Consider the following 23,428-nt stretch of genomic DNA (forward strand, 5'->3'; position numbering starts at 1 on the left):
CCGCCTGGAGAGACCTGTCACCTGATCAGGGATCAGGTCAATGGGGTCATCAGTGACAGCGGTGGGGAGTCCCTGGTGAGAGGAGATGAGCCTTTCCTGCACTAGGGCACGGCCACCCCCAGGAGCAGGAGCCCAGGGCTGGAGTTTCCTCAGTTTCCCCACCACCCACCTTTCCATCCGGATGGCTTCCGTCCGCCGCAGCTTCTCTTCCCATGTCTCGTTGAGCTCAGCAATGATCTTCTCTGTCTCCTGGGCAGTGGGACAGAGCAGAGTGAGGCTGGGGGCTTGGGGCAGCAGTAGGCAGGCCAGGCTGCCAGGCAAAGGGCAGACAAGCAGCCAGGTCTGCCTGGCACCAGGGCCCCAACTCCCAAGTCTGTCTAGACAGCACGATGCCTGAAAGGTCAAAGTGAAGGGCTGAGGGGTTAACGTGTCCGCAAACACAAGTCTCTCCTGTGGACACAGCCAGATAGTAAAGGAAAAGGCAAAATAAACCTGGAGGAAGAGAAACACATACGTATGAGGACACTGAGAGACACACGGGACACTGAGAGACACGAGACACTGAGAGACATGTGGGGACACAGAGACACATGGGGATACAGACACACGGGACACTGAGAGACATGAGTGACACTGAGAGACACACGGGACATTGAGAGACATGTGGGGACACAGAGACACAAGGGGACACAGAGACATGGGACTCTGAGAGACATACAGGGACATTGAGAGACATGTGGGGACACAGAGACACAAGGGGACACAGAGACATGGGACTCTGAGAGACATACAGGGACATTGAGAGACATGTGGGGACACAGAGACACAAGGGGACACAGAGACATGGGACTCTGAGAGACACACGGGACATTGAGAGACATGTGGGGACACAGAGACACATGGGGATACAGAGACACAAGGGGACACAGACACACGGGACACTGAGAGACACACGGGACATTGAGAGACATGTGGGGACACAGAGACACATGGGGATACAGAGACACAAGGGGACACAGAGACATGGGACTCTGAGAGACATACAGGGACACTGAGAGATGTGTGGGACACTTAGAGACACATGGGACACAGACACACGGGACACTGAGAGACATGCGGGGATACTGAGTAACACCCAAGGACACTGCAAGATACTCAGGGACACTAGACATGCGGGGGTACTAAGAGATACTGGGGACACTGAGAGACACAAGGGACACTGAGACTGGTTCTAGGCACAGATGTCCCTCGGCTGCTGCCGGGACACAGACGGCAAGCACTTCCAACATCAGCACCAGCTCCTGGCTCCCTTCCCGGTGCCTCACCCCAATGGGCCCTATGCCCCAGGGTCACCCACCCACCGGGTGCCCTACCCCAGCCTCTGTCCAGGCTCTGTGCGGTTGTCTGCCAAGTCACCCCCATCCCCGCACAGCCCAGCACCCCACAGTCATCCGCTAAAGGAACGCCGAGCCCATAAACTAAAACCCAGCTGGCCCACTGCAGGGTCACAGGTGTGAGCACAGAACCCCCCGGACCCCTGCCTGCCCTGCTAAGTGGGGACTCCTCGGTGTTGGGCAGTGGAGGGGGTACGTGCAGGCGGGGCCCAGACTGGCTCTGCACCCATCCACACTGCTCGCTCCGCCCCCGAGCAAGCCGACTCCCTGCTGTCAGCGCACCCCTTCCAGGAGGAGAGCTCTCAGGCCCCGCCCCCAGTGCCCAGGACCCTGGGGGGTGCTGTCTCCTGCCAGCCGCGCCCTCACCTTCAGCCTCTCGATGGCCTCCTCGCTGCCTGGGGCAAACAAGATGCGCTCATGCAGGCTGGACACGGAGGCGGCGCGGCTGGACAGGGCTGAGAGCGAGGACGAGGGGCTCATGCCCACCAGGGCGTTGGTCACTGTGGAGAGATTGTCAGGGGCTGGACTCAACTCTACCCCGCCACGGTTACGGTTATTGTTCTCAAGGTCGGACACGTCTACGGGAGGAAGGGAAGGAGAGGGCGGGCAGACAGACGGGAGGGAGAGAAAAGAAAGACCAAGTTGGGAAAAAGCAACAGGTGGATGGAGAGAGGCAGGAAACAGAAACCCCCAGCAGGTGCAGCCTGGGGCCCAGCGCCAACAAGCACATGCAGGGCTGTCTGCCACCTCCCCACGAGGGGACCCGGCCCTCCCAGCACCCCGGCAGCAGCAGGGCACCCCCTCGAGCTCCTCTCTACCTTCCCCACCCTGCCTGGGCCTGCGGCCTTCTGCTTTCCCTGCACCCGCTCCCAGGCCACCCGGCAGCCTCCGCACCCCCACCCTGTCTCCTTGCCTTTGCTGTCACCGTCCTGTGGCCTCCCTGTACTCAGGGCCCTGACACCTGGCCTCATCCTCTCTGCCATGGGTGACCCCACCAACCCGGTACCCATCACCCGCCTCGCCCGCCATGTGTCCCCAAGCTGCGGGCACTGTGCTGTGCTCACTGTCCAGCCCCACTGAGCACAGGAATCGGCCCCGAGACCACCTTGGAGGAGAGGTGAACTGTGGGATCCCCAAGAAGAGCCCCCACTCCACCCCGAAGAGCCTGCTCTGGGCCACCCCAGGGCTCCATGCCCCCTAAGGCCTGGGACTTGGGGCTAGGACACCCCCTGGTGGGGGAGGTGCCCAGACCCCTCCTGGCAGAAGCAGACACGCAGCAGAGCAGCGGCAAACATAGGACAGCACGGGGCGCTGGGAGAATGAGGGTGCCCTGTGGCCCCTGGGTCAGGGAGGCACCAAACCACAGGCCCATGCCGCAGGGAGCAGGCCCAAGGCCAGGAGACAGGCTGGGAGGCTCTGGCAGCATTCTCACTCGGCATTCCCAGGGGAAGGGGCTTCAGGGTGTGGGGGGCCTGGGGAGGCCGGCGCTGGGAGCCAGGGGGCAGACCCGGCCCTCCTCAGGCTCTCCGGCTCTCCCCGCCCTCTGGTGCTAGCTACCATTCTGAGCTTCCCAGGCCTCTGGGAGTACAGGGCGCTCAGACAGGCCAAGCTCAGTCACTTCCAGTTGCACAGGCCTCCCTGTGGCCTCAGTTTCCCACAGAGACATGGGCTGAGCCAGGAGCATCGGCAAGCAGGTAGTGTGACCTGCATCTAGGGAGAGGGTGCCTGTCAGCCCTGGAATGGGGGAGGGCAGAGGAGGGCTGGGCCGGCGCCTCCCCGCCGTGCTGCCCTACGCCCCGCGGAGCAGGGGCAGAAGCAGGGAAGCAGAGAGCAGCAAGGGGGATACACACATTTGGGTCCTCCGGGCACAGTGTTGGCTAAGGGGAGGGGAGGTGAGGGGGAGGGAGGAGAGACAGAGAAACAGAAGAACAGGTTTGTCTCCAGAGGGTCTGAGGCCCACGCATCACAGGCCAGGCACCAGGCTGGGTGGCGGGGGTCTTCGGCGGACACTCGGGGACCGCTGCAACCCCAGCACCCACAGCACGCCGATGTGGCTTCCAGGGAAACTGTCTGCGGCCTGCTTGGGCCGGTGCCAGACCCAAACCATGCAGTCCACCCCGGCCGAGGCCAGAACCCCCAGCCTCCCCCCAAGGTGGCTTGCCCAGGGACTCAGAGCAGGGCTAGGCTCTGGTCAGGACCGTGAGGGCAGCCTGACCGGCCCCAGCCGGGCCCCAGCCGGCCAGCGGGTGGCTGTCCCAAGGAGGGAGGCCACACCGGCCCGGCCGCCCTGCCCAGGACAGGCGGGCACAGACACTCACTGTCGGTGATGTCCCCGAGACCCTGGGCGTACAGCAGGTCCCGCAGCCGGGTCACCTCATCCTTCAGCTCACGGATCAACTTGTTGTTCGGGTCCTCGTTGATGACGGCGTTACAGCGGATCTGTTTGGCGCGGTCGGCATACCTGGACAGCCAAGGGAGCTGTGGGCTGTGCCCGTGGCCAGCAGGCCCAAAGGGGCCCCGAGCCCTGCCCAGGGCAGAGCCCTGCTGGGGAAGGCCTCAGCAGCTGGGACCCAGGGCTGTGACCCAGAGCAGGGGTCACCCCACTTGGAGTCAGTCGGGCCATTGACCAGAAACCTACAAGGGGGGTCACCTAGCCCTGCCCCCCCATCTGGGGGAACCGAGTCCCCGGGGAGGAGTAGGGATGCAGTGGTACCTCTCCCTGTGGTGGGGCCTTCGCACCTGGACCCGTGGTCCCCGGGGTGGAGGGAGCAGGTCTGACCGCTGGGGGAATGTGAGGATGCCCACGTGCGTGTGTGTTTAACCTGCACTCCTAAGTGTCACAGGTGTGTGCACACGTACCTACATAGGGACCCACACCCATTTCTCCTTTTACCATAGCTGGCGTGTGACCCAGTCAGCCCAGCAGCCTCCTTCAGGGCCGGCACCCAGGCTCCCCACCCAGGCTGCCCGCCCTGTAGCCAGCCAGAGGGACCCTTGGAACACACCCATGCCCCTTTGCTCCTTAAAGACCTGATTTGGTACCACAGGGGTCCGGGGCGCTTGGAGTCCCATGGGCGGTGGGAATGGAACAGGCCCGTGCAGACCCAGGTGCCCCCGACAGCCATTTGAAGTCTCAAGGAGCCCCAGACGAGATGACCTCCCCCAAAGCAGTGCTCCTGACTCAGGCAGAGAGGCATCCACACCATCCCAGAGCCAGGCCGGGGGCGGGGCCCGCCTCGCTCGAGAACACACCTCAGGGTGCTCAGAGTCTCATCGTAGTTGATGTCTGCGGGGCTCAGGGCCGCCACCATCGCTGTCCTCGAGTTCCCGCCTGTGGGAAGAAGGCTGGGTCGTGGGGGGGCTCCTCTCCCCTGTCCCCTCCTACCCTTTGCAGCTGGGGAGGAGGCCGAGGCCCAGACAGGTAAACTGAGTCACAGGCCACTGTGTGAACAGGGGGTCTGGCCTTCACCACTTCAGTGGGCCCCTCGGTTGTTTTTCTTCTCTAGCGTACTTTCCTCACATTTGGGGCTATTTTACGAGAGCCAGGCTTCCCTCCCCATAATGAAGAAGGGGAGCTGGGGCGGATTTTACAGCATTTACTGCAAGGTCAGGATAATCTCTTAAGAAATTCAACATTCATTTCAATTCAAGATGCAATCATTTCTTTCATTTTTATCTTTCTTATTTGGGATCTTTTTCTTAATATTTCCTGTCCGAGGCCTGGCCCAGGGCAGGGCAGACCTGGTATCAGGTAGCGCACTGCATGAGGAAATGGACAGTTCGGCTTCAGCTCCAGGGCTGACGGCTCACTCGAAGGCTCCGAATGGAGTGAGCACTGGGCAGTCAGCGTGGGCAGGTCAGCAGCCCGGGCAGCCCTCAGGGAACCCATGTTCCCAGGGTGCGGCCCCCACACGAAATGTGCAGTGTGAAGGGCTTGGGGAGTGATGCCACACCAGGTTCCAGGTTGGGCTGCACAGGGGGCTCCCCCTGCCCCTACCCAGGAGCTGGGCCTGGGCGTGGCCCTGTGGCAGAGGCCTCCTTCCAATCCACATCGCAGGGAAGGAGCACATTCCTAGGACACTACCTGCACTCTCGGGGGGCCCACCCAGCCCCTGGGAGCACCCGGGAGGCCTGATGTGGCACCCGTCCCTAGCCCAAGCGGGGGATCAGCCAGGCTGGTTCTGGGGTGCCAAGTTGGCCAGCAGGGGCTTCTACACCGTAGTCACGAAGCTGAGGAAGGCTGGAGGTCCCAGCTGCCTATGTTCACCAGGTCAGCCCAAGACTCAGTTTACCTTCCTGGGCGTTAGCCTCCCAAACTGTGAACATAGCCAGGGAGGACCCCCGAGGTTATTTTTGGGAGGAAAGAGATCAGTATTGGGACACTTCGGTCTCCATCTCCCTATGTCTCTTAGGGGCTCAGAACTCGGGGAGAAGGGGTGACAGATGGCACCTACCAAAACCCAGCAAGCAAGCAGGGCTCCCTGGAATCATGGAGTGCCAGCAAGGGGTGGGTACTTAGTCTGGGTGTCACAGGCTTGAAGCAGGAGCCCTGACATAAGCGTGTGTATTCTGTGGCCCTGTCTGTGGGCCATCCTGCTTCCCCGCACTTGCTCTCCTTAGCTCCTCACTGGCCACCAGCCCAGGCCCTCCAGAAGGATCCCCCAAGTTTGCCTCAGCCTTGGCCCAGAAAGGGTGAGACGCCTCCTGGTGGTCGGACACCCCTCCCTAGGAGGGAAGGCAGGACAATGGCTCAAGGTGGAAGTCAGAACCCTAGGGATAGGTGAACCCGAGAGTCCTCACCCAGATTTTCCCGGAGGAGCCAGGTCAGCACAGAATCTCTGTATGGAATAAAATCTGTCTTCTTCTTTTTCTTGTTCTATGGGGGAAGAACATTCAAGGTCAACCCTGAGCCCACTGGAGGGGAAGGGAGATGGAGGAGGCAAAAGCACAGGGTCTGGACGGTGGGTCCCCAAAGCCAAAGGCTGCTGTGGAGGGCAGGGCCTGGCCAGTTCTCAAGGCCTCTCCCCACCTGACCCCCAGTGCTACCCCCAGGCGCCAGCACTCAAGCTTGCCGCACTCGCTGTCACTTCCCCTCAGGTTCCTCCCTAGTCCATCCCATTGCGCATCTGGGCCACACAGCCAGGCAGAGCCGATGTCCTCCCTCACTCTGTCAGAAGGACCAATCTCGGCCCATCGCCCCCTCCTCAAGCAGTACTGTCAGTTCAGCTGACTAAAGAGAAAAGGCCCCACCACTTTATGCGGCACTCCGGGCCCTGCCGGTGGCCATCCGCTCACCTCTCTCTCCACATGGAGCTCACCTTCCCTCCCCTGCAGTCCAGGCACAAGCCCCTTTCTTAGAACCTGCTCCCCCACCCCTCCCCTCAGGATGAGGCATCCTCCACTGGCTGCTAGGAATCCTTGCTTCTTACAGACACGGCTTAGGGACTGACTGGAGTCCACTGAGCATGGATATTCAGTTACTTTCCAGTGTCTCCTAGTTCATGTATGCAGCTGCGTCAAAGTACTGTTGAGCACCTGCAGTGGCCAGCAGACGTGGCCCCTTCCCCCCAGACTCCCCACCCAGGGAGACGCACACAGGCACTACCCCAAGGGCTGGGCCATTTCTCTGGGCACAAGCTCATCCACCATCGTTCTTCAGGATGAGTTCCACGAGGAGCTCCACGAGCTCTCAGAGAACATAACTTGTGAAAGCTCTTGAGACACGAGGTCAGAACGGCTTTCCGAATGCTGTGCCGGCTTCGCTGTAGGCGGGCCTTGAGTGTCCATCTCCCAGCAGCTCCTCAGTACTGACGGCCTTTTTTCTCCGTTGAGACTTGGTGGATAAAAACTATATTTCTAACTTTGCTTTTGGATTACTTAATTCCGGAGGCTGAATCCTCTGCCACATTTGTCACAGTCCTCATTTCCACAGTCACTGCCCTTCCACCATGCAGTCCCTTCAGCAAGGACCAGTTCCGTCGCTCTGTCACCACAGCTCGTTCCATCCACTAGCAGCCGCTGTTCAGTCGTCCTCCTGCACCTCCCAGAGCTACCCGCTGCTCGCCCTTCTCCTCTGCCTTCCCGGCCTCCATCATCTCACACCCGGATTTTTGCAACACTGACTGGCATTCTCCTGACTGCCACACCAGGCCATGCCGCTCCCATCTATTCTTCATGCAGCAGCCTGAGCAACACGTGCCAGATTGAACCAGACTGTGTGCCCTGCTGAACACCCATCCACTGCTCCCCACTGAACCACAATCAGCGAGTTCCTGACAACAGACTAAAAACCTCGAATCAGGCGCTTGCCCTTCGCTGGCCTCATCATCTACATGCCTCCATGCTCCCCCCTCCAGGCCCTGATCCTCAAAAAATTTCTCACTCAATTCCTGAAAAAGTTTCTGTTGCAACCACTCCCACAGCACTTCGCACAGTTCCCATAGTGCCTCACATATTCCCTCACAGTCCCTTACTCCCTCATGCGGTTCCCCACAGCACCCTGCACAGTTCCAGGTCCCTCACACAATTCTGCACAATTTGTCACACAATAGATTCCACAATTCATGACATAGTTCCTCTCTCACAGTTCCTCATATAGTTCTTTACGTAGTTATGCTCAGATCTTCACACAGATCTCGAGTTCCTCACATAGTTCCACTCAATTTCTTACAGTCCCTGACACAGCCCTTCACAGTTCTTCACGCATTTCCCTAAAGAGCGTCTCACAGCTCCTAACATAGTTCCCCCCACAATCCCTCACACAATTCTGTTTTTTAAAGAGTTCCCTACATGGTCCCAATGCAGCTCCTCACACTTCCACCCATAATTCTACACAGTCCCTCACAATTCCTGAAACCATCCTCAGCACTTTCACACAGTCCCCACACCATTTTGTATTCTTCCTCTCACAGTTCCACATAGTTTCTCACACTTCTCACAGTTCCCAACGGTTCCTCAGTTTCTCATCTAGTTTCTCATACTTCCCCCACATTTCCTCACAGACTTTATACAACTCCTCACACAGTTCCTCACAATTCTTCCAATTCCACACACAGTACTGCACAACTCTATATACAGTTCCACATACAGTTTCTCAAATAGCTCTTCTCACAGTTCTTTACACAGTTCCTCATATAGTTCCTTTCAGATCCTCACACAATTCCTCTCAGTTCCTGACATAATCTTTCACACCACCCCTAACACAGTTCCATGAATACTTCCCACACAGTTCCTCAAAGGGTTCCTCACACAATTCTTCACAGTTCCTCAGTTTCCTCACATAGTTACTCACTTAGTTCCCCCCCCCCCCCACCGTTCCACATGTTTCCTTACACAGGGCACACAGAGTTCCTCACAATTCTTCATACAGTCTACATCTATTTCCTTACAGTTCCTCACAATTCCTCACAGCTCTCCACAGAATTCACCTGGTGCCTCCCATAGTTTTCATCTCAGATCCTCTCATAGTTCCTCACACAGCTCCCCATAAAATTTCTTCCTCTCACAGTTCCACAAAGTCCATATACAGTTCCTCACAATTCAGTTTCTCACCCAGTTCCACACAGTTTCTCATAGTTCACACCATTCCACACAGTTCCCAACAGACCACACAGTGCCACGTACAGTTTCACACACACACTTGTCACATGGATCCTACACAATTTTCCATACACTTTTACACACAATCCCTCAAAGTTTCTTACACTTCTCCACACAAATCTCTGACATAGTCTGTTACACAGTTCTGCATGCATTTCCCCTAAAGTTTCTCACAGTTCCTCACATTCCTTTTCCCACTGTAGGTAGGAAGCGTGTGTGTATAACTGTGCCAGGAACAGTGTGAAGAACTGCACTGAGACTGTGTGGGGAACTCTGTAAGAAACTTGTGTAAGGGATTGTGCACTGTCCCTCACATAGGTTTCCATACAGTTCCCTCACAGCCCCCATACTTGCCCACACCATTTCACATGCTTCCTCTCACAGTTCCACAGTTTCTCACATACATTTCTTCACAATTTTCCACACAGCTCCCCACACAGTTCTACACATAGTTTGTCACAGTTTCTCTCACTTCCTCACAGTTCCCTCACACAGTTCTACCTAGTTCCTCACACTTCCCCACAAAGTTCCCCCATCACTCCAGAGTTCCTCACAGTTCTCCAAAAATTTCCTCAAAAGTCACTCACACAATTCCCACACAGTCCGCCCACACAATTTCACATACTTCATACAGTTCTGCAAAGTGCCTCACGATTCTTTACTTACACACAGTTCCTCTCACAATTCCTCACATAGTTCCTCCCACAGTTCCTCACAATTCCGCATGGAAACCCTCAGAATCATGCAGTTCCTCATGTATTTCCTCAAACTGTTTCTCGTAGTTCCTCAAACAGTTCCCCACATACTTTCTACATAGTTTCCCACCCAGTTCCTCACGGTCACATACAGTTCACCACAGTTAATTCATACAGTTCCACACTCTTCCTCTCGCAGTTCCGCACAATCTCTTACACAGTTCCCTACACACTTCCTCACATACTTCCACAGAAAGTTGCCTCATACTGTTCCCACACAGTTCCTTTACAGGTCCTCAAAGAGTTCCTCTCATTTTCTCACAGTTCTTGACACATTTCTTCACACAGTTCCTCCCAGTCCCTCAGTTTGTCACACAGTTTCTCTCATAGTTACTCACAGTCCCCACAGGTTCCTCACAGAATTCCTCATACAATTCCTCACAGTTCTCTCTCACACATTTCGCCACATAATCCCTCACAATTCCTCACACAATTCTTCTCATAAGTCACCAGTTTTTCACACAGTCCCACAAAGAACTCCTCCAAGTTCACAGACACAATTCCCCACACCGTTTCACATACTACCTCTTCCATTTCAGTGTGTTCCTCACAGATTCCACACAGTTCCTCACAATGGAACACAATTCCAGACTTCTTGCATGATTCCCCATACTAGTACCTCACACTTGCGCTAAGCAGTTCCCCACACAGCTCCTCACATAGTCACTCACTGTTGCTCACAGGTCTACACACAGTTCCTCAAGGTTCCCCTTACACACAATTCCCACATGTTTTCCCACACCTTTCCAACTATTCCCTACACCATCACAGTTCCTCACAATTCTTCACACAGTTCCTGACTAGTTCACCACACAGTTCCACAGTTCCTCACAATTCCCACACACAATTCTCACACCATTTCCTACACTTCCTCTCACATTTCCTCAGAGTTTCTCACATGGTCTTCACGTGGTTCCTCACAGCTCCCACATAGTTCCTTGGTTTCCTCACACAGTTACCCATTTAGCTCCCCATACCATTCTCCACAGCACCTCACTTCACACAGTCCACACATTCACTCATAATTCTTCATACAGTTTCACACGCATTTTGTCACAGTTACAGTTCTTCACAGAATGCCATACACGGTTTCAATTTTCTATAGTCCACGATATACTCCATTACAGTTCCTTCTGCATTTTACCCATTTCTCACACTTCCTCATGTAGTTCCTTACACAGTCCTATGTACAGTATTTCAGTTGCCTACACAATTCCCTACAATTCCTCAAAGAATTCCCACACTTGCCCTATACCATTTTAGATACTTCCTCTCACAGTTCCTCAGTTTTCACAGTTTTTTACACAATACTTTATAATTCCTCACACTGTTCAAAATTCCACACACACTTCCCATATAGTTCCTCACAAAATCATTCACATAGTTCCTCACAAATATGCACACTGTTCCTACAGTTAGTTCCTCTCAGATCCTCGCTTAATTCCTCCCATGTTACTTCACAGTTCCTAACACATTTCCTCACACAGTTCCTCACATAGTTCATCACACAGTTCTTCTCATTTCCTTACATAGTTCCTTATGCTTCCCCACATAGTTCCTCACATTTCTTCCCACACAATTCCTCATATAAATCAACATTTTTCCACTTTAGCACCTCACATTGGGCTTTCCAACTACATGGCACAGGTGCACACCCCTCTGTCTGGCTGGCTTCTCCTCACTCCTCAGGTCTCAGCCCTAAAGCTACCTGTCCTATAAAGCTTCCATGGCCATACTGACTAAAGGCTATCTCATGTATGCGTCATGCTCACAGCCTTAATTCTCCCTTATGAGCTTTATACCAATTCATAATTCTGTTTCCATGTCTACTATCTATGTCCCCCACTGTGCTATGGCCCCGGAAGGGCTGTTGTTCTAACACAGGGCCCAGCTCAGAGATGGGCTCAATGTGTTTGTCTGCTAGGTGCACAAGCGAAAGTATAATTTTACTGCCAAGACCCTCACAGAACAACTGGGGCTACAGGCACTCCTTGCTTCTAGCTCCCCAATCCAATGGCTGAAGACTCCTTCCCCTAGAACTGAAGAAAGCAGCTTACCTTATTGGGCCCAGAGTCCTGGAAAAGAAAAGACAGAATTTGAGGACCTGGAGCGAGGGTGGGGACCCAGGGTGGGCTCCAGAGAACAAAGGAACAGGAGAGGCCTGAGCACGTGCCAGGTGTCCATCACTCACCACCTAGCCATTGCTGGCCACCCTGGTCTTGACAGGCCAAACCACAGTGTGACCTCTCAGGCTGCTGTCACCCAGCAGCTCTTCCCTCATCCCAAACAATTTAAGAGAAGGGTGAGGCCTCCTAAAATCCATCCTCTGAGCAAAGGCCTGGGTGTCTCGGTGAATGGTCAATACTGGTGGGGAAATTGAGGTTCCAGGGAGTGACAGGGATCGCTACTCCATCTGTAGCCTAGTGACACACACTCCCTTCACATCTCTGGGCTTTCCCTTGAACCCCAGGCACCTTGATAGAGATAGCGTCTGGCACAGGTATGACGGGCTCCCAGCATCCTCCCAGAAGGAAGGACAGGGAGCCACCTCCAAAATGTATCCCATCAGTCTAGTTCTAGAAACCCCAAGCTAGCTCACCATTTCGGCCAGAGCAGAGATGACCTTCCCCAGCGTGGTCAAGGACTTATTGATGTTGGCTCCCTCCTGTGTGTGGAGAAGACAATCAGGACATCGGGAAGCCTCAGGAGCCTCTTGCTCCAGTGTGATCCCCTGGGGCCTCACCCCATGTGACACACGGCTAAGGTCACCAAGCCCTGACTGTTAATCCTGGGGCTCCTTGGAGCACGGGAGTGTCTGGCAAGAAGGCAGGCAGAGGCCCACCCTGGCCAGCAGAGAACAGTTTGCCCAGCTTCTCCTAGGCTCCTTGGGAGTCCTTGTAACATCTCACATGTGCCCCAGTGCCCCGCTGGTAAAATTTCCAGAGCCCCTTCCCACCCACTAGGTAATGGCGGGGACCAAAGGGGGGCTGGAACATGAAAACTCTCCTTCCTGACACCAAAGACTGCTTTGACCAGAGACTGTCTTCCTCGCAGCCTGTATTCTGGCGCGAAAGCCATACACCGGTGGCCAAGTTACTGTGAGGACCCGTGAAAGGCCCGGCTTTCCTGCCAGGGTCTCTGTCCTTGTTAACCCCTAGCCAGTGTGCCGGGGGCAGTGCTCTGGCTATGGCCTCCTCCCGCCTCCTCCCGTGCCCCCTGCTCTCCCTGCCTGGGCTCGCCCTGGGTGGGGGTGGTCCCAACCCCTCCTGCCCAGCTCCTCCTGGAGCAAGCCGGGCTCAGAGATGCGGCCTGCCGGCTGAGTGAGGTGCACGGTCCACAGGCATGCCAGTTGGCCCCTACCTTGAGGCGCGTGCCCTTGGCTCCTGTGGAGTCGGCCCGCTCGCTCCCGGCCAGGTCCACCAGGCTGATTTTGCTCACCTGAAGCGGCAAAGGCGTCAAATGCAGGCGAGGCGGCAGGCCCCTATGGGGGCGCCCTGCCTCCTCTGAGCATGGCCTAAAGCACACGCTCGAGGAGCCGCGGCCAAGCCCTTCCCCGGGCCCAACGGTCTCTAACCCCACAGTTGCCCTCCCTTCACAGCTCATCCGACGCTTTGCCTGAGGTTCAAAGCTCACTGCCCCAAGAGGCTGCATGCCTCTCACCCCAAAATGCCCGATGCTTCCGCTGTGCCCTTCTCAGCACATGGGGCGCTCTTCGTGTGTTCGCACAGAATCCCCACAGAGCTCTCCAGGTGTGTCCCACCTGTTTCCACAGAGGGGCTCATCATCTGTGGTGGGATCTGAGCCCAGTTCCAGCGCCCCAGCCACTGCTCAGCTGCCTCACGAGGGCACAGCTGCACGACCCAGCCCAGACACTGGGCGGGGTGGGGGTGGGGGCTGACACTACCATGGCTTGGGCTGTGCAGCCACATGCGTTCCAGAAAGACCCAGGCCTTCCCGATCCATGGTCACTGCAGACAGAACTTTCCCAGACGTTAACAGTCAGGAGACCCTCTTGGTGCCCAGAGCCCGTGGCAGGGGGGACGGTCACAGCAGGTGGCCCACAGCTGGGTCCACCGTGTTCCAGCTCTGCGCGCTCTGCCCCCCAGACCCCGCTGGGCCATCGTGACTCTTTGGGAGAACGGCACCAGGCTGAAGGGACTGTGGCATGAGCGGGAACGAAGTGGGGCTAACTTCCCCCAGACACTCTGCAGTCCCTGGGTCGCTGCCTGAGAGAGCACTGCCTGCCAGGAGGTGGCTGAGGCGCCCCCCAGGAGGAGGCCTGGACCATGAGTCAGGGGAGATGACATGGAGAAAACCTAATACCAAAGGACAGAACCACCGACAGACAGGAAGAGGCCCTGAGCCTGCCCAGCCGCCCCTTCTGGGAGCACAGAGACTATGTGTCTGGATAAAGGCCCCAGGGGACAGTGCCCTCCGGAGCCACTGAGAATGCCAAGGCGCGTGGGAAAGGCATCCGGGGCCAGGGGCAGCGGGCGGGGTGGAGCCCGGGCAGCACAGCCTCTGCTTTGTGCTTGCGGATGCCGGGGCCCCCGCTTCTGCCAGTCGGCCCGGGCCCACGGTCATCTCTGTGATGGGCACTCGTTCAATCCATGGCCCCCAGACTCCGAGGGCCAGCAGCACCCTCAGCGCTGCAGCCCTGGGGACACCCCTCTCAGCCCCGTCTCCCCCACAACTATCCGTCAGGAGGCAGACAGAGGCAGACGCTAGGTCCATGGCCCCTCCACCCCCAGCCCCTTCTACACCCAGGCAGTGCCAAACGCTGAGATGAAGTGGCCTCGCAGGCCTGGCCAACTTCCTGGAGGCCCACGCCAGGCTGGGGGTGGCGAGTGCCCGGCGCCCAGGGCGAGGACACAGCACACACCTTGCAGGCCGGTGGTCGCCCTGGCCTCCTCGTCCTGCCTGATGGGACCGACCCCTGCCCCTGCCTGGATGGCCCCCCTCTGCCAAGGCCTCACTCACTTTCTCTGTGGTGATGTTGGTCTCTGCATCATGGCGCTTCTGGGTGAAGATGATGTTGAAGACGGCGTGGGAGCGGCTGCTGGTTTCATTCATGTTTGTGGCCGCCACGGTTCTGGGGGAACAGAAGCCACACGTGGTTGCACATCACACCCGGGTGTGAGAGTGGCTAACGGTGCTGGCCAGCCGGGCCAGGTCATGGGGCATCAGCATCCCTGGGCTCCCCGGGCTGCCCTGCCCAGCCACGTGGTGACCGTGCTCCTGTCACGGCACGAGCAGGGCCACACCCGCCTGGCCACCAGCTGCAGCCTGGTACACAGGTGCTGTGACAAGGGCTCAGCAGAGCCCAGACAGCCCTCACGCAACTGTCTGGCCGGGGACCTTCTTGGGCCCCACCCGGGAGGGAAAGGGGGTTCCCACCTTCTGTCCCAGTCTGGGGCCTGCGGGGACACGGGGGGCTGGTCCCAGGGCTGCTGACATGCAGAGACCTCGGGTCACGTCCCTGGGCTGAGCTCGCTGTCTAGCCCCCAGCAGGGAGAGGCCTCACCAGAACAGCGCACTCACGGGGCCACCACAGAGCCCCTGGGTGGCAGAGAGGGGGACTGTGGCCGTGACCACCCGGGCAGACCCCCAGGGCAGCGCAGCCAGGGAGATGGACTGCCCGTGCCCGGCAGCGCCTTGTGGTCAGCCCCTCCCCGAGAGCCCCTACCCCGTGCCCTGTGCAGAGGGCTGCTCATCCTTGGAGAAGGCAAGGCTGGTCCTCCTGACCACGGAGCCCGTCAGGGCAACTGTCCATAGGGAGGGCCCCCCGGGAGCCACCACAGACGACACCAGACCGCCAGGGCACAAACCAACCCCCCAAGAGGCGCTGCCCTTGTGTAGGGGACGGGATGGGGGATCTGGAAGCCCCTCTCAGGCTGGCATGTGCCCTCCATGGCCTCGGGCCCACGGGGCCCACCCCTCCATGGGGGGCTTGGACAGACCAACAGGTCTTGGACAGACCACAGACCAACAGGTGGCCCAGGGGCCAGGCCTTCCCCCGAGGCTTGCAGCAGCCGCACAGGGAGGACAGACGCGCCACCGGGCACGCACCTGGCCTTGTTCCCTGAGTCCATGAGGTCCTGGATGTCATTGTAGGAGGTGACGGCCAGCTTGGAGAGGTCCTCCACGTACGGGCCCAGCAGCGGGTGCTCTCTCACACGCAGGTTGCCCTTGTTCTTGGGGTTCAGGAGGTCACGGACACGCTCACAGTAAATCTCCATGTAGCTGACCTGCAGGGCAGACGCTCCATCAGAGACGCCCAGACGGGGTACCAGAGGCATGGGGGCCACCAGCAGGGACCCCCCCCAAGGTGGGGGTGCAGGGTTGTCATCAGGGACTCGAGGGATAGGGGTACGGGGGCTGCCTGCTGGGTAGGGGGAGGCGTGCAAAGGACTCCCAGCTCCTGTGTGAGTGCTTGGGCTGGGTGTCAGCCCATCCCCTCTGCTGGCCTCCCCCGCCCCCAGCCATCCTGCGGGCCTGTCCGATGGGGACAGCCTGGGGCCACCGTGGCCACGGCAGAGCCACGTTATGCAGCTCAGAGACACCTGTCCTTGCACCTGGCACAGAGCACTATTTAATGAAACTCGCAAAGCAGAGGACCATCCCTCGCTCCTCCGTGCCCAGCACGTCTCCCTGTCCTGAGTGGGCATGCTGACGTGGTTGCCACATGCACAAGTGAGTGACAAGCTCAGGGTGCCAACCAGTGGTGGGGACTTGCTTTAAATAAGAAAAGCATTGCCGTCCATGCCTGGAAACCTCCCTATGCTGGAGTCACAGACATTCGGGGAGCCCTACCTCCACAGAGTAAGACATGTTGTCATTGGTCGTGTCGTTGATTCGGGAGAACAGGTCCTCACAGAGCTGCAGGGCCAAGGACACAGCGTCAGATGATGGGGACAACAGGCTGTTCCTGGAGCCCTCCCCGCCGGGTGCTGTGGGAAGCCTGAGCCCAGGCTGGACACTGCTCTCCGGGCCCCTTTTGTTCCTGAATACTCCATCTCAAAGGCACTGAGAAGGCCTGCACCCAAAGAGCAGCTGTCTTCTGCTTAAGTCATGGAGTCCTCAGGGATGAGATCTGATCCTTTCCTATGTTCTGCGTCCCATCCTCGTCTGCACGGGGTGGGCGGGTGTCTCTCATGCTACAGACTACCTGGCATTCTCCCCTGCCCTGACTAGGTCAAGCGCTGACTAGCTCAGATCCAGAGGTCTGCCCACAGGGCTGGGTGGGCTGGATGCCAGGGTCCCAACAGTGTCTAAGGCATCTGTGTCTCAGCCTTCAGTTAACCGAAGGCCACCCCTTGTCTGGGCATCCGTCCCTGCCCAGACCACCAGACCTCACAGCCCCCCAGAGAAAGGTAGGCACGTCATGGGCTCTGCCCCTCCCGCAGCTCCCCATGGCAGGGCCCGGGGCTCCAGTCTCCTCACGGCAGGTCTGCCCCCTGCCGCCCCTTCCCGCTCTGCCCTCCACCCTCCCCGTTTCCCTTCCTTCCTGGCTCCCTTCCCCCTGGGGCTACTCTCCCGGGGTTCCCGGCTGGGTCCTTCGGTTTGCCCTTCCAAGGTCCCGCAGCACCCTGCCCCCGTCTCGCGTGCCTGCGGGATGATGCCCTGCTGGTCCTTCTCCTGCTTGCCCATCATGGTGTAGGACTTGCCAGCCCCAGTCTGCCCGTAGGCAAAGATGCACACGTTGTAACCCTCAAAGGCATGCTGCAGCATCTCCTCGCCGATGTCCCGGTACACTTGCTTCTGGGAGGCGTAGTTGATGTCCTCGGGCTGGAAGACAGGAGGTACACAGCTGTAGGGGGCTGGGGCACCCAGGGCTCGGCCCGCTGGTTCACTGAGCACCCGTCCTGCAGCTGGAGGCCTCACAGGTGCCAGGGCGGGCGCAGTGCGGAAGGACTCCTGCCCCTCCACCCCCTGCACACTCCCGGCAGAGGGGACCCAAGCCTGCTGGGCAGGGTGCAGCTTCCCAAGGGAAGGACTGGAAGGAGCTGGCCAGGCTGGGCAGGGCGGGGTGGGGCAGAAGGGCATTTCAGCAGAGGGGACTGCCTGTGCCCAGGCTCAGAGGCAGGACCACGGTCAAAATCAAGGCCCAGCTGGCAGCCTGAGGACAGGCAGGGCTGGAAGGGCAGGGCCTGGAGGCCTGGGGGAGGCCAGGGAGTCCAGGGATCAGGCTAGTATGTCTGGATGCTCTCCTAACAGAGGAGAGCGTTAGGCAGGCCTCAGGGCATTACCCTAACAATGCATGTCACTGCTCAGGGTGACCTTTCACACACAAGGGGACTCGGGAAAGTGCCCCCCACCCACCCAGCAGGCATGTCACTGCTCAGGGTGACCTTTCACACACAAGGGGACTCGGGAAAGTGCCCCCCACCCACCCAGCAGGCACGGCTGGTCCCCTTCCTGAGCCTCACGCCTGTCCCTCCCTCCCCGGCCCAAGCGTGTTCAGAGACACGGGCAGCTCAGAGAGGCCGCGGAACTGGTTGAGCATCTGCACTGCTGCGGCCCCCCGCCCCCCAAATCCCAGCCCTGGGCTTACCGAGGTGTGCGACCAGTAGGAGTAGTCGAAGCTGAAGCTTTTGGGTGTCTCCTTGGGCTGTTTGGGGTTAACGATGGCTGCAGAGAGGGACAGGAATGGCAGTTAACACTGCTGGGGGAGAGGCGGTCAGCATGCCCCCCACACAGTACCCGAGGCAGGGAGGTGGGGTGCTCAGACGCCTCTGGCCCCAGACAAGCCAGCCCCCCAGTGGGATGCGACCAGGGCTCCAATTCCAGGCAGACAAGCCATGTGTGCCCCTTTCCTCTGTCTGCTGGACCCTGGTGCCCACAAATGCTCCTGAGGGCACCTGATGGTTCCTTCCTGCAGACGCTGGGTCACTGGGAGACCCCGCTGCCCACCTCCACCCCTCGGTCCAGCCCTGCTCCCCACCCCACCCCTCTGGGTCTTCACACATCTGCTCTGCATGCCTGCGTCCTAGACGCACCCAGAAGGCTGGGGCATCCGGGCACGGTCGAGCTCTGCTTCCTGAGGGCCCGCCGTTCCCGTGTGGTCCATCCAAGGGCGGTCTGCAGCACGGGCTGTCCCCGCTGTGGGATTCCCTCACGGGGCTTGTTCCCCCTGCCTGTGTCTCTCTGGTGCCTTCCAGGCTTGCTCTCACAGGCTGTCTGGCCCTGTCCTCTGCACAGCCCCCGCCCCCACCCCAGCAAGCGGCAGGAGGCACCACGCCCAGAACGTCAGTTCTTCAAACCAGGAATGAAGGCACAAACGTGTAGTGATGCCATCAGCCACCGGCCAGTGCCGGCCGAGTACCCAGCAGGCCCCCGGCCCAAGGCTGCTTTGCACCAGGCCTGCAAGTGCCCCCGACCCCGGTGTTTCCCAGGCCCCGGAGCCACAGGCCACATGCACTTGCTGGCCAGGCAGGAGCGACCGAGGCCCCCACCCCCATCGGGCCACCCCTCCCACTGCCTGCTGGGCCACCATTTGAACCTACAAAGTCTGTGTTGATGGGGGACCCTGAGGCCCAGTGTCTTTGCAGGCAGGCCCCTTGGCCATTTGCTTGGGCTGAGTGCCCTGCTCCCAGCACGGGCATCGCCTGCAGCCTGTCCCCAGGGCTGACTTGTCCCGAGACCCCAGGTCTGAGGAGTTCTGGGAGATCACCCAGCACGTTTGGGAAGCCAGCAGGCAGGAGCTGGTGACTGACCGTCACAGTGCTGTCCTTGGGGCCTAGTGCGGCTCACATCCATGCTGCCTCCAGGAGCAAGGCCGTGGAGAGCAAGCTGTCCTGCTTTCAACTCCTGCTGGGACCCGGGGATGCAGCCACTGGAACCCCAAGTGCAGATAATGCCGGCACCATGGAAACAACAATCACAGCACCTCCCGAGCCAACCTGGGCCGGGCCCCCAATGGCCCTTGCGGCAAGGGGCCAGGTCCCCTCCCTGCGCCCTACACAGGCCCACATCCAGCCTGCTCCCCTTTGTCCAGCATGACCCTTGCCCGGTCCTGGGTGCTGACCTCACTCTGACCGTGTCCTGGTGCTGCGGTGTTTGCCATGTATCTCTCACGGACTGCGGGCTCCCTGAGGTGGGGGCCTCCCAGGAACAGATCACAGGTATGTTCAAGGAACGCCGAGCGGGCAGGGGACAGCCAACCATGAGGGACAAAGGGCAGGAGTGGGCCACAAGGAGAGTCTGCCAGGAGGACCATCAGGCAGAGGGGCTCTGGCACTCAGGACCTGCCTGTCACCTGTCCCCGTCCCCCCCTTGGGGTCCTGTGGGGTCTTGAGAAATACCCTGTCATTACAGATGGGATCCGAGCTCCAGACACAGTCAGACTGGAAGCCAGGGTCCACCTGGGCCTGGCTCCTCACCGGCACCTCCACTCCCTCACCAGGGCTGACCGGCACACCGCCACCCGCGATCAGCCTGCCACGCACTGGGACGGAGCCACTCTGCAAGAGAAAGGGCTTCCTTTGCCAGGGTCTTGAGTTTCTCCTTGTGTGGGACTAAGGAGGGAGGAGGGGTCCTCCTGGTGTGTGCTCCCGCCAGGCCAGGGGGAGCTGGGGCCCCTCCGAAGAGAGTAGAATACAGGGTGCACAAGGCGTAGGCGCCTGCCGGGGACAAAGATGTGGCTGCTGGGAACCCCAGCTTGAATAGGGAAGGGGGGCGGGGAGGAGGACTGACGGAAGCCATGTTCTTTGCGCACAAGCCCGTGCGCGCTGTGCGGGCTCTGTCCAGCACCATCGGCCGCTAAATGCTGAGGAATTGGTGAGCCTGTTGTTAAACGGGCCACGGGGACAGTATTGAAACCATGGAAATCAGAAACGTGGGTGTGCGCACATGCGTGGGTGTGCGTGTGTGCAGCTGTGTGTGAGCGCGTGCACAGGCGAGCTGGTCGACCAGCAGGCCACGGCCCCACACTTGCAGGGTCTGGGAGACGGCCCACCGCAGCAGGACCTCAGCGGGCTTTCAGGGAACAGTGAGCTCAACGCCCCGCCCTGGCATTCCTCACGCACAGGACCGCTCACCCCTCACCTTCTCCCGACTGCCCAGGGAGGCTCCTTGGCCATCGGATGTGGCTCCCAGGCCCCTGCGCTCCGTCACGGCGCCCTTCTTGATGCTGCGAGGCACAGCTCTTGTCCCCACCGGTCCGGCTGCATCTGGTGCTCATGTGTGCGTCCGTCCCCTGCCTCCCACGGCAGCGTCACCCCAGAGGGCAGTAAGAGCCTCCGTCCCGCTCCCCTGGGGCCCCAGAGTCCAGCCTCATAAGGCTCGTGCTCAGCCAATGTTTGCTGATGACTTGAAGGGTCCCCATGTCCGCCCTGCTCTTCCCATGCAGTACACGTGAGGACACGCATCACAGAGCCTTGGTCTCCCCGTCTGTGCCTCAGACACCGTCCTCATCCCTGTGGGACTAGGACAGCACACGAGGCCACCACTGCAATGCTGCGAGCAGAACACCCGTCGCAACTCTAACGGTGGCGGCCTCCAGGGGAGAAGGCAGCTCCAGGCCCTGCAGCTGTCCCTGGATGGGGCTGGCAGGAGAGATAGGCACCCACCCCCAGGCTGAGGCTGCTGCCCCCAGCCCACCGGCCCCCAGGGCTCCTCCGCTGACACCGTGAACAGGACTACAGTGGCGCCACCACCTCCACAGCCACAGCCGAGCTCCCTCTGAGACCTTCCATTCCCAGACTCACTCTATTTGGAGCCTAGAACATTCTAGAACAGTGACTGCAAATGGAGGCTTAGATGCGTTAGGCATTTGCAATACCTGGATCTGTGCACAGGGCTACCGGTTGACAAGGGCCTTTGGGAGAAAGACCACTATGAGTAGAGGAGAAGGGTCTGGAATGTTCCAGGGAGCCATGCAGAATGGTGGTCACTGCCTGAAATCACACTGGGATCAGCTTGCCAGGATCTAGGAGGTGGGCTGGAGACAGGAAGTCCAGGCTGGGTGTGGGCCTGTGGAGCCTGGCCAGGCTGGGGGCAGGCTCTGGATGCATCGGCCCTGTGGCCTTGGTCCAGTCCCTTCTACCCCAGAGGCACTGTCCTGGGTGAATAGCGTCCTCCCCAAATTCACATCCACCTGGAACGTCAGCATGTGACCTTCTTTGGAAATATGGTCTTGGCAGATGAGATTAGTAAAGATGAGATCATGCCAACTAGGGTAGGCTGCAAATCCAGTGACCGGGGTCCTTATAAGAAGTGGGGTCCACCAGAGACAGACATAGACAGACACAGGCAGGGAAAAGGCCACATGGGGACGGAGGCCAGCCCAGGCCTGTGGCAGCTGCCACAAGCAGGAGATAGGCCAGGAGTGGATTCTCTCAGAGCCTCAGAGGGAACCAACCCCACTGACATCTTGATCTCACACCGCTGGTCTCTGGGAAAATCACTCCTGTCGCAGCTCGTCTGTTCCCAGGACACCAACTTCCCACAGGTGCGGAGGGCCCGGGGGTGAGGGCTGGCCCGCAGTGGGCACAGGAGGCGGGAGACACAGGCCCAGCCTTGCCTCCGGGGCCCCAGCTGTGCAGGGGCAGGAAGCCCCCCAACCCTGAGCCTTCCTCTGCGTGGCCGAAGGACTCAGAAGACAGGAAACCCCTTCAGAGGTCCCCAAGTCTGCTCTCCTGTACAGTGGGGACGTGGGGATACACGCAGGACGTCTATTCTCTGAGTAAGCTACGGCAGCCTGCCACGCGTGGACAGAAGCTTACGCTGTGCACAGTTGGCTGGCTGACAAAATCCCCAGATCTGGAATGTTCCAGTGAAGGGTGTTGCTCACGCAGGTGACGAACACGGGATGACAATGACGTTTAGCTGTGACTGTTTCTAATCTGTGTGTCACGATGGAGCTTCAAGTGGCACATCTGGGGGCCCGGCATCCCCCATGTGCACCCAGTTTTGAGATTCATCCCGGCAGGGTGGAGCGGGGAGGGCCAGATGGCCTCCCACCCTGACACTCACGGCCTGGCGCGGGGCGCCGATGAGCAAGTACGCGGCCAGAGCAGCCATGCCGTCTACTCACCAGCACCTCCATGGCTGCATCGTGGGGCAAATGCTCCCTGCTGAGCACGCGGGCTGGCCCCTGAGGCCTTGCACAACCTTCACGGTGGAGCACCGTCCCTGTCCCTTCTCACGGGCCCCATGTCCACTGACAAAGTGGCTGTGAGCCACTTCAGGCTGGCTCAGGGGCCCCACCTGCCCCAGTCTGCCCCAGGGTCGCCAGGAAGAAAGCCCATCCTGCCCGCTGACCCCATTCTGCAGACAAGCTTTTATGGGCTGAGGGCTGGAGGGCATGCCCCTCTCCTCTGGGTTCCCTCAGCCTTCACCCACACTCTGACATGGCTTCTAGCACTTTCTACCAGTACCATCACTGCTTTGTTTTCCCCAAGAAGAATACAGCTTCCCGAGTGAGTGTCTCAATTATCCATTCTTCTGACACTCCTCTCCCTCACTGTCTGCGTCTCTGCATCTCTGTCTCTCTGGCCAGAGGCGAGTCAGAGTTTTCATCCCCACAGCCCATCTTCTCCTCCAGTTGTCTGCTTCCATGACGCCCATCCCACCTACTCCCAAGTTCCAGGGCAGATGGGTCTGACTCCGATGCGTTGTTCTGTATTCTGCCCACTCCCTCAGAGTGTGGTCACCTGTGAACCCCTCCTGCCAAGACCG

The 23,428-nt window shown here is 59.0% G+C and overlaps 1 protein-coding gene across 16 annotated transcripts in view; it reads right to left on the reverse strand.

The window, feature by feature from the left end:
* The window catches only part of KIF1A (kinesin family member 1A), a 95,646-nt gene that overhangs the window by 46,267 nt on the left and 25,951 nt on the right, over positions 1 to 23,428 (reverse strand). For 7 of the 16 annotated variants that reach the window (XM_087864989.1, XM_087864979.1, XM_087864978.1 and 4 more), the window contains exons 3-16: positions 18,303 to 18,379; positions 17,357 to 17,536; positions 16,562 to 16,627; positions 15,818 to 15,996; positions 14,729 to 14,840; positions 13,109 to 13,186; positions 12,348 to 12,413; positions 11,806 to 11,823; positions 6,195 to 6,270; positions 4,647 to 4,725; positions 3,713 to 3,855; positions 3,245 to 3,271; positions 1,761 to 1,972; positions 170 to 249 (exon numbers count right to left, since the gene is read on the reverse strand). In XM_087864989.1, the coding sequence (XP_087721115.1) occupies positions 170 to 249; positions 1,761 to 1,972; positions 3,245 to 3,271; positions 3,713 to 3,855; positions 4,647 to 4,725; positions 6,195 to 6,270; positions 11,806 to 11,823; positions 12,348 to 12,413; positions 13,109 to 13,186; positions 14,729 to 14,840; positions 15,818 to 15,996; positions 16,562 to 16,627; positions 17,357 to 17,536; positions 18,303 to 18,379 (1,393 nt within the window). The remainder of the gene's footprint in view (positions 1 to 169; positions 250 to 1,760; positions 1,973 to 3,244; positions 3,272 to 3,712; positions 3,856 to 4,646; positions 4,726 to 6,194; positions 6,271 to 11,805; positions 11,824 to 12,347; positions 12,414 to 13,108; positions 13,187 to 14,728; positions 14,841 to 15,817; positions 15,997 to 16,561; positions 16,628 to 17,356; positions 17,537 to 18,302; positions 18,380 to 23,428) is intronic. The other 9 variants (XM_045795899.2, XM_045795897.2, XM_087864976.1 and 6 more) reach the window with 2 other exon arrangements.

This window comes from Ursus americanus, chromosome 1, assembly GCF_024610735.1.
Source record: "Ursus americanus isolate L20-20 chromosome 1, mUrsAme1.1.p, whole genome shotgun sequence".
Taxonomy (NCBI): Eukaryota; Metazoa; Chordata; class Mammalia; order Carnivora; family Ursidae; genus Ursus; species Ursus americanus.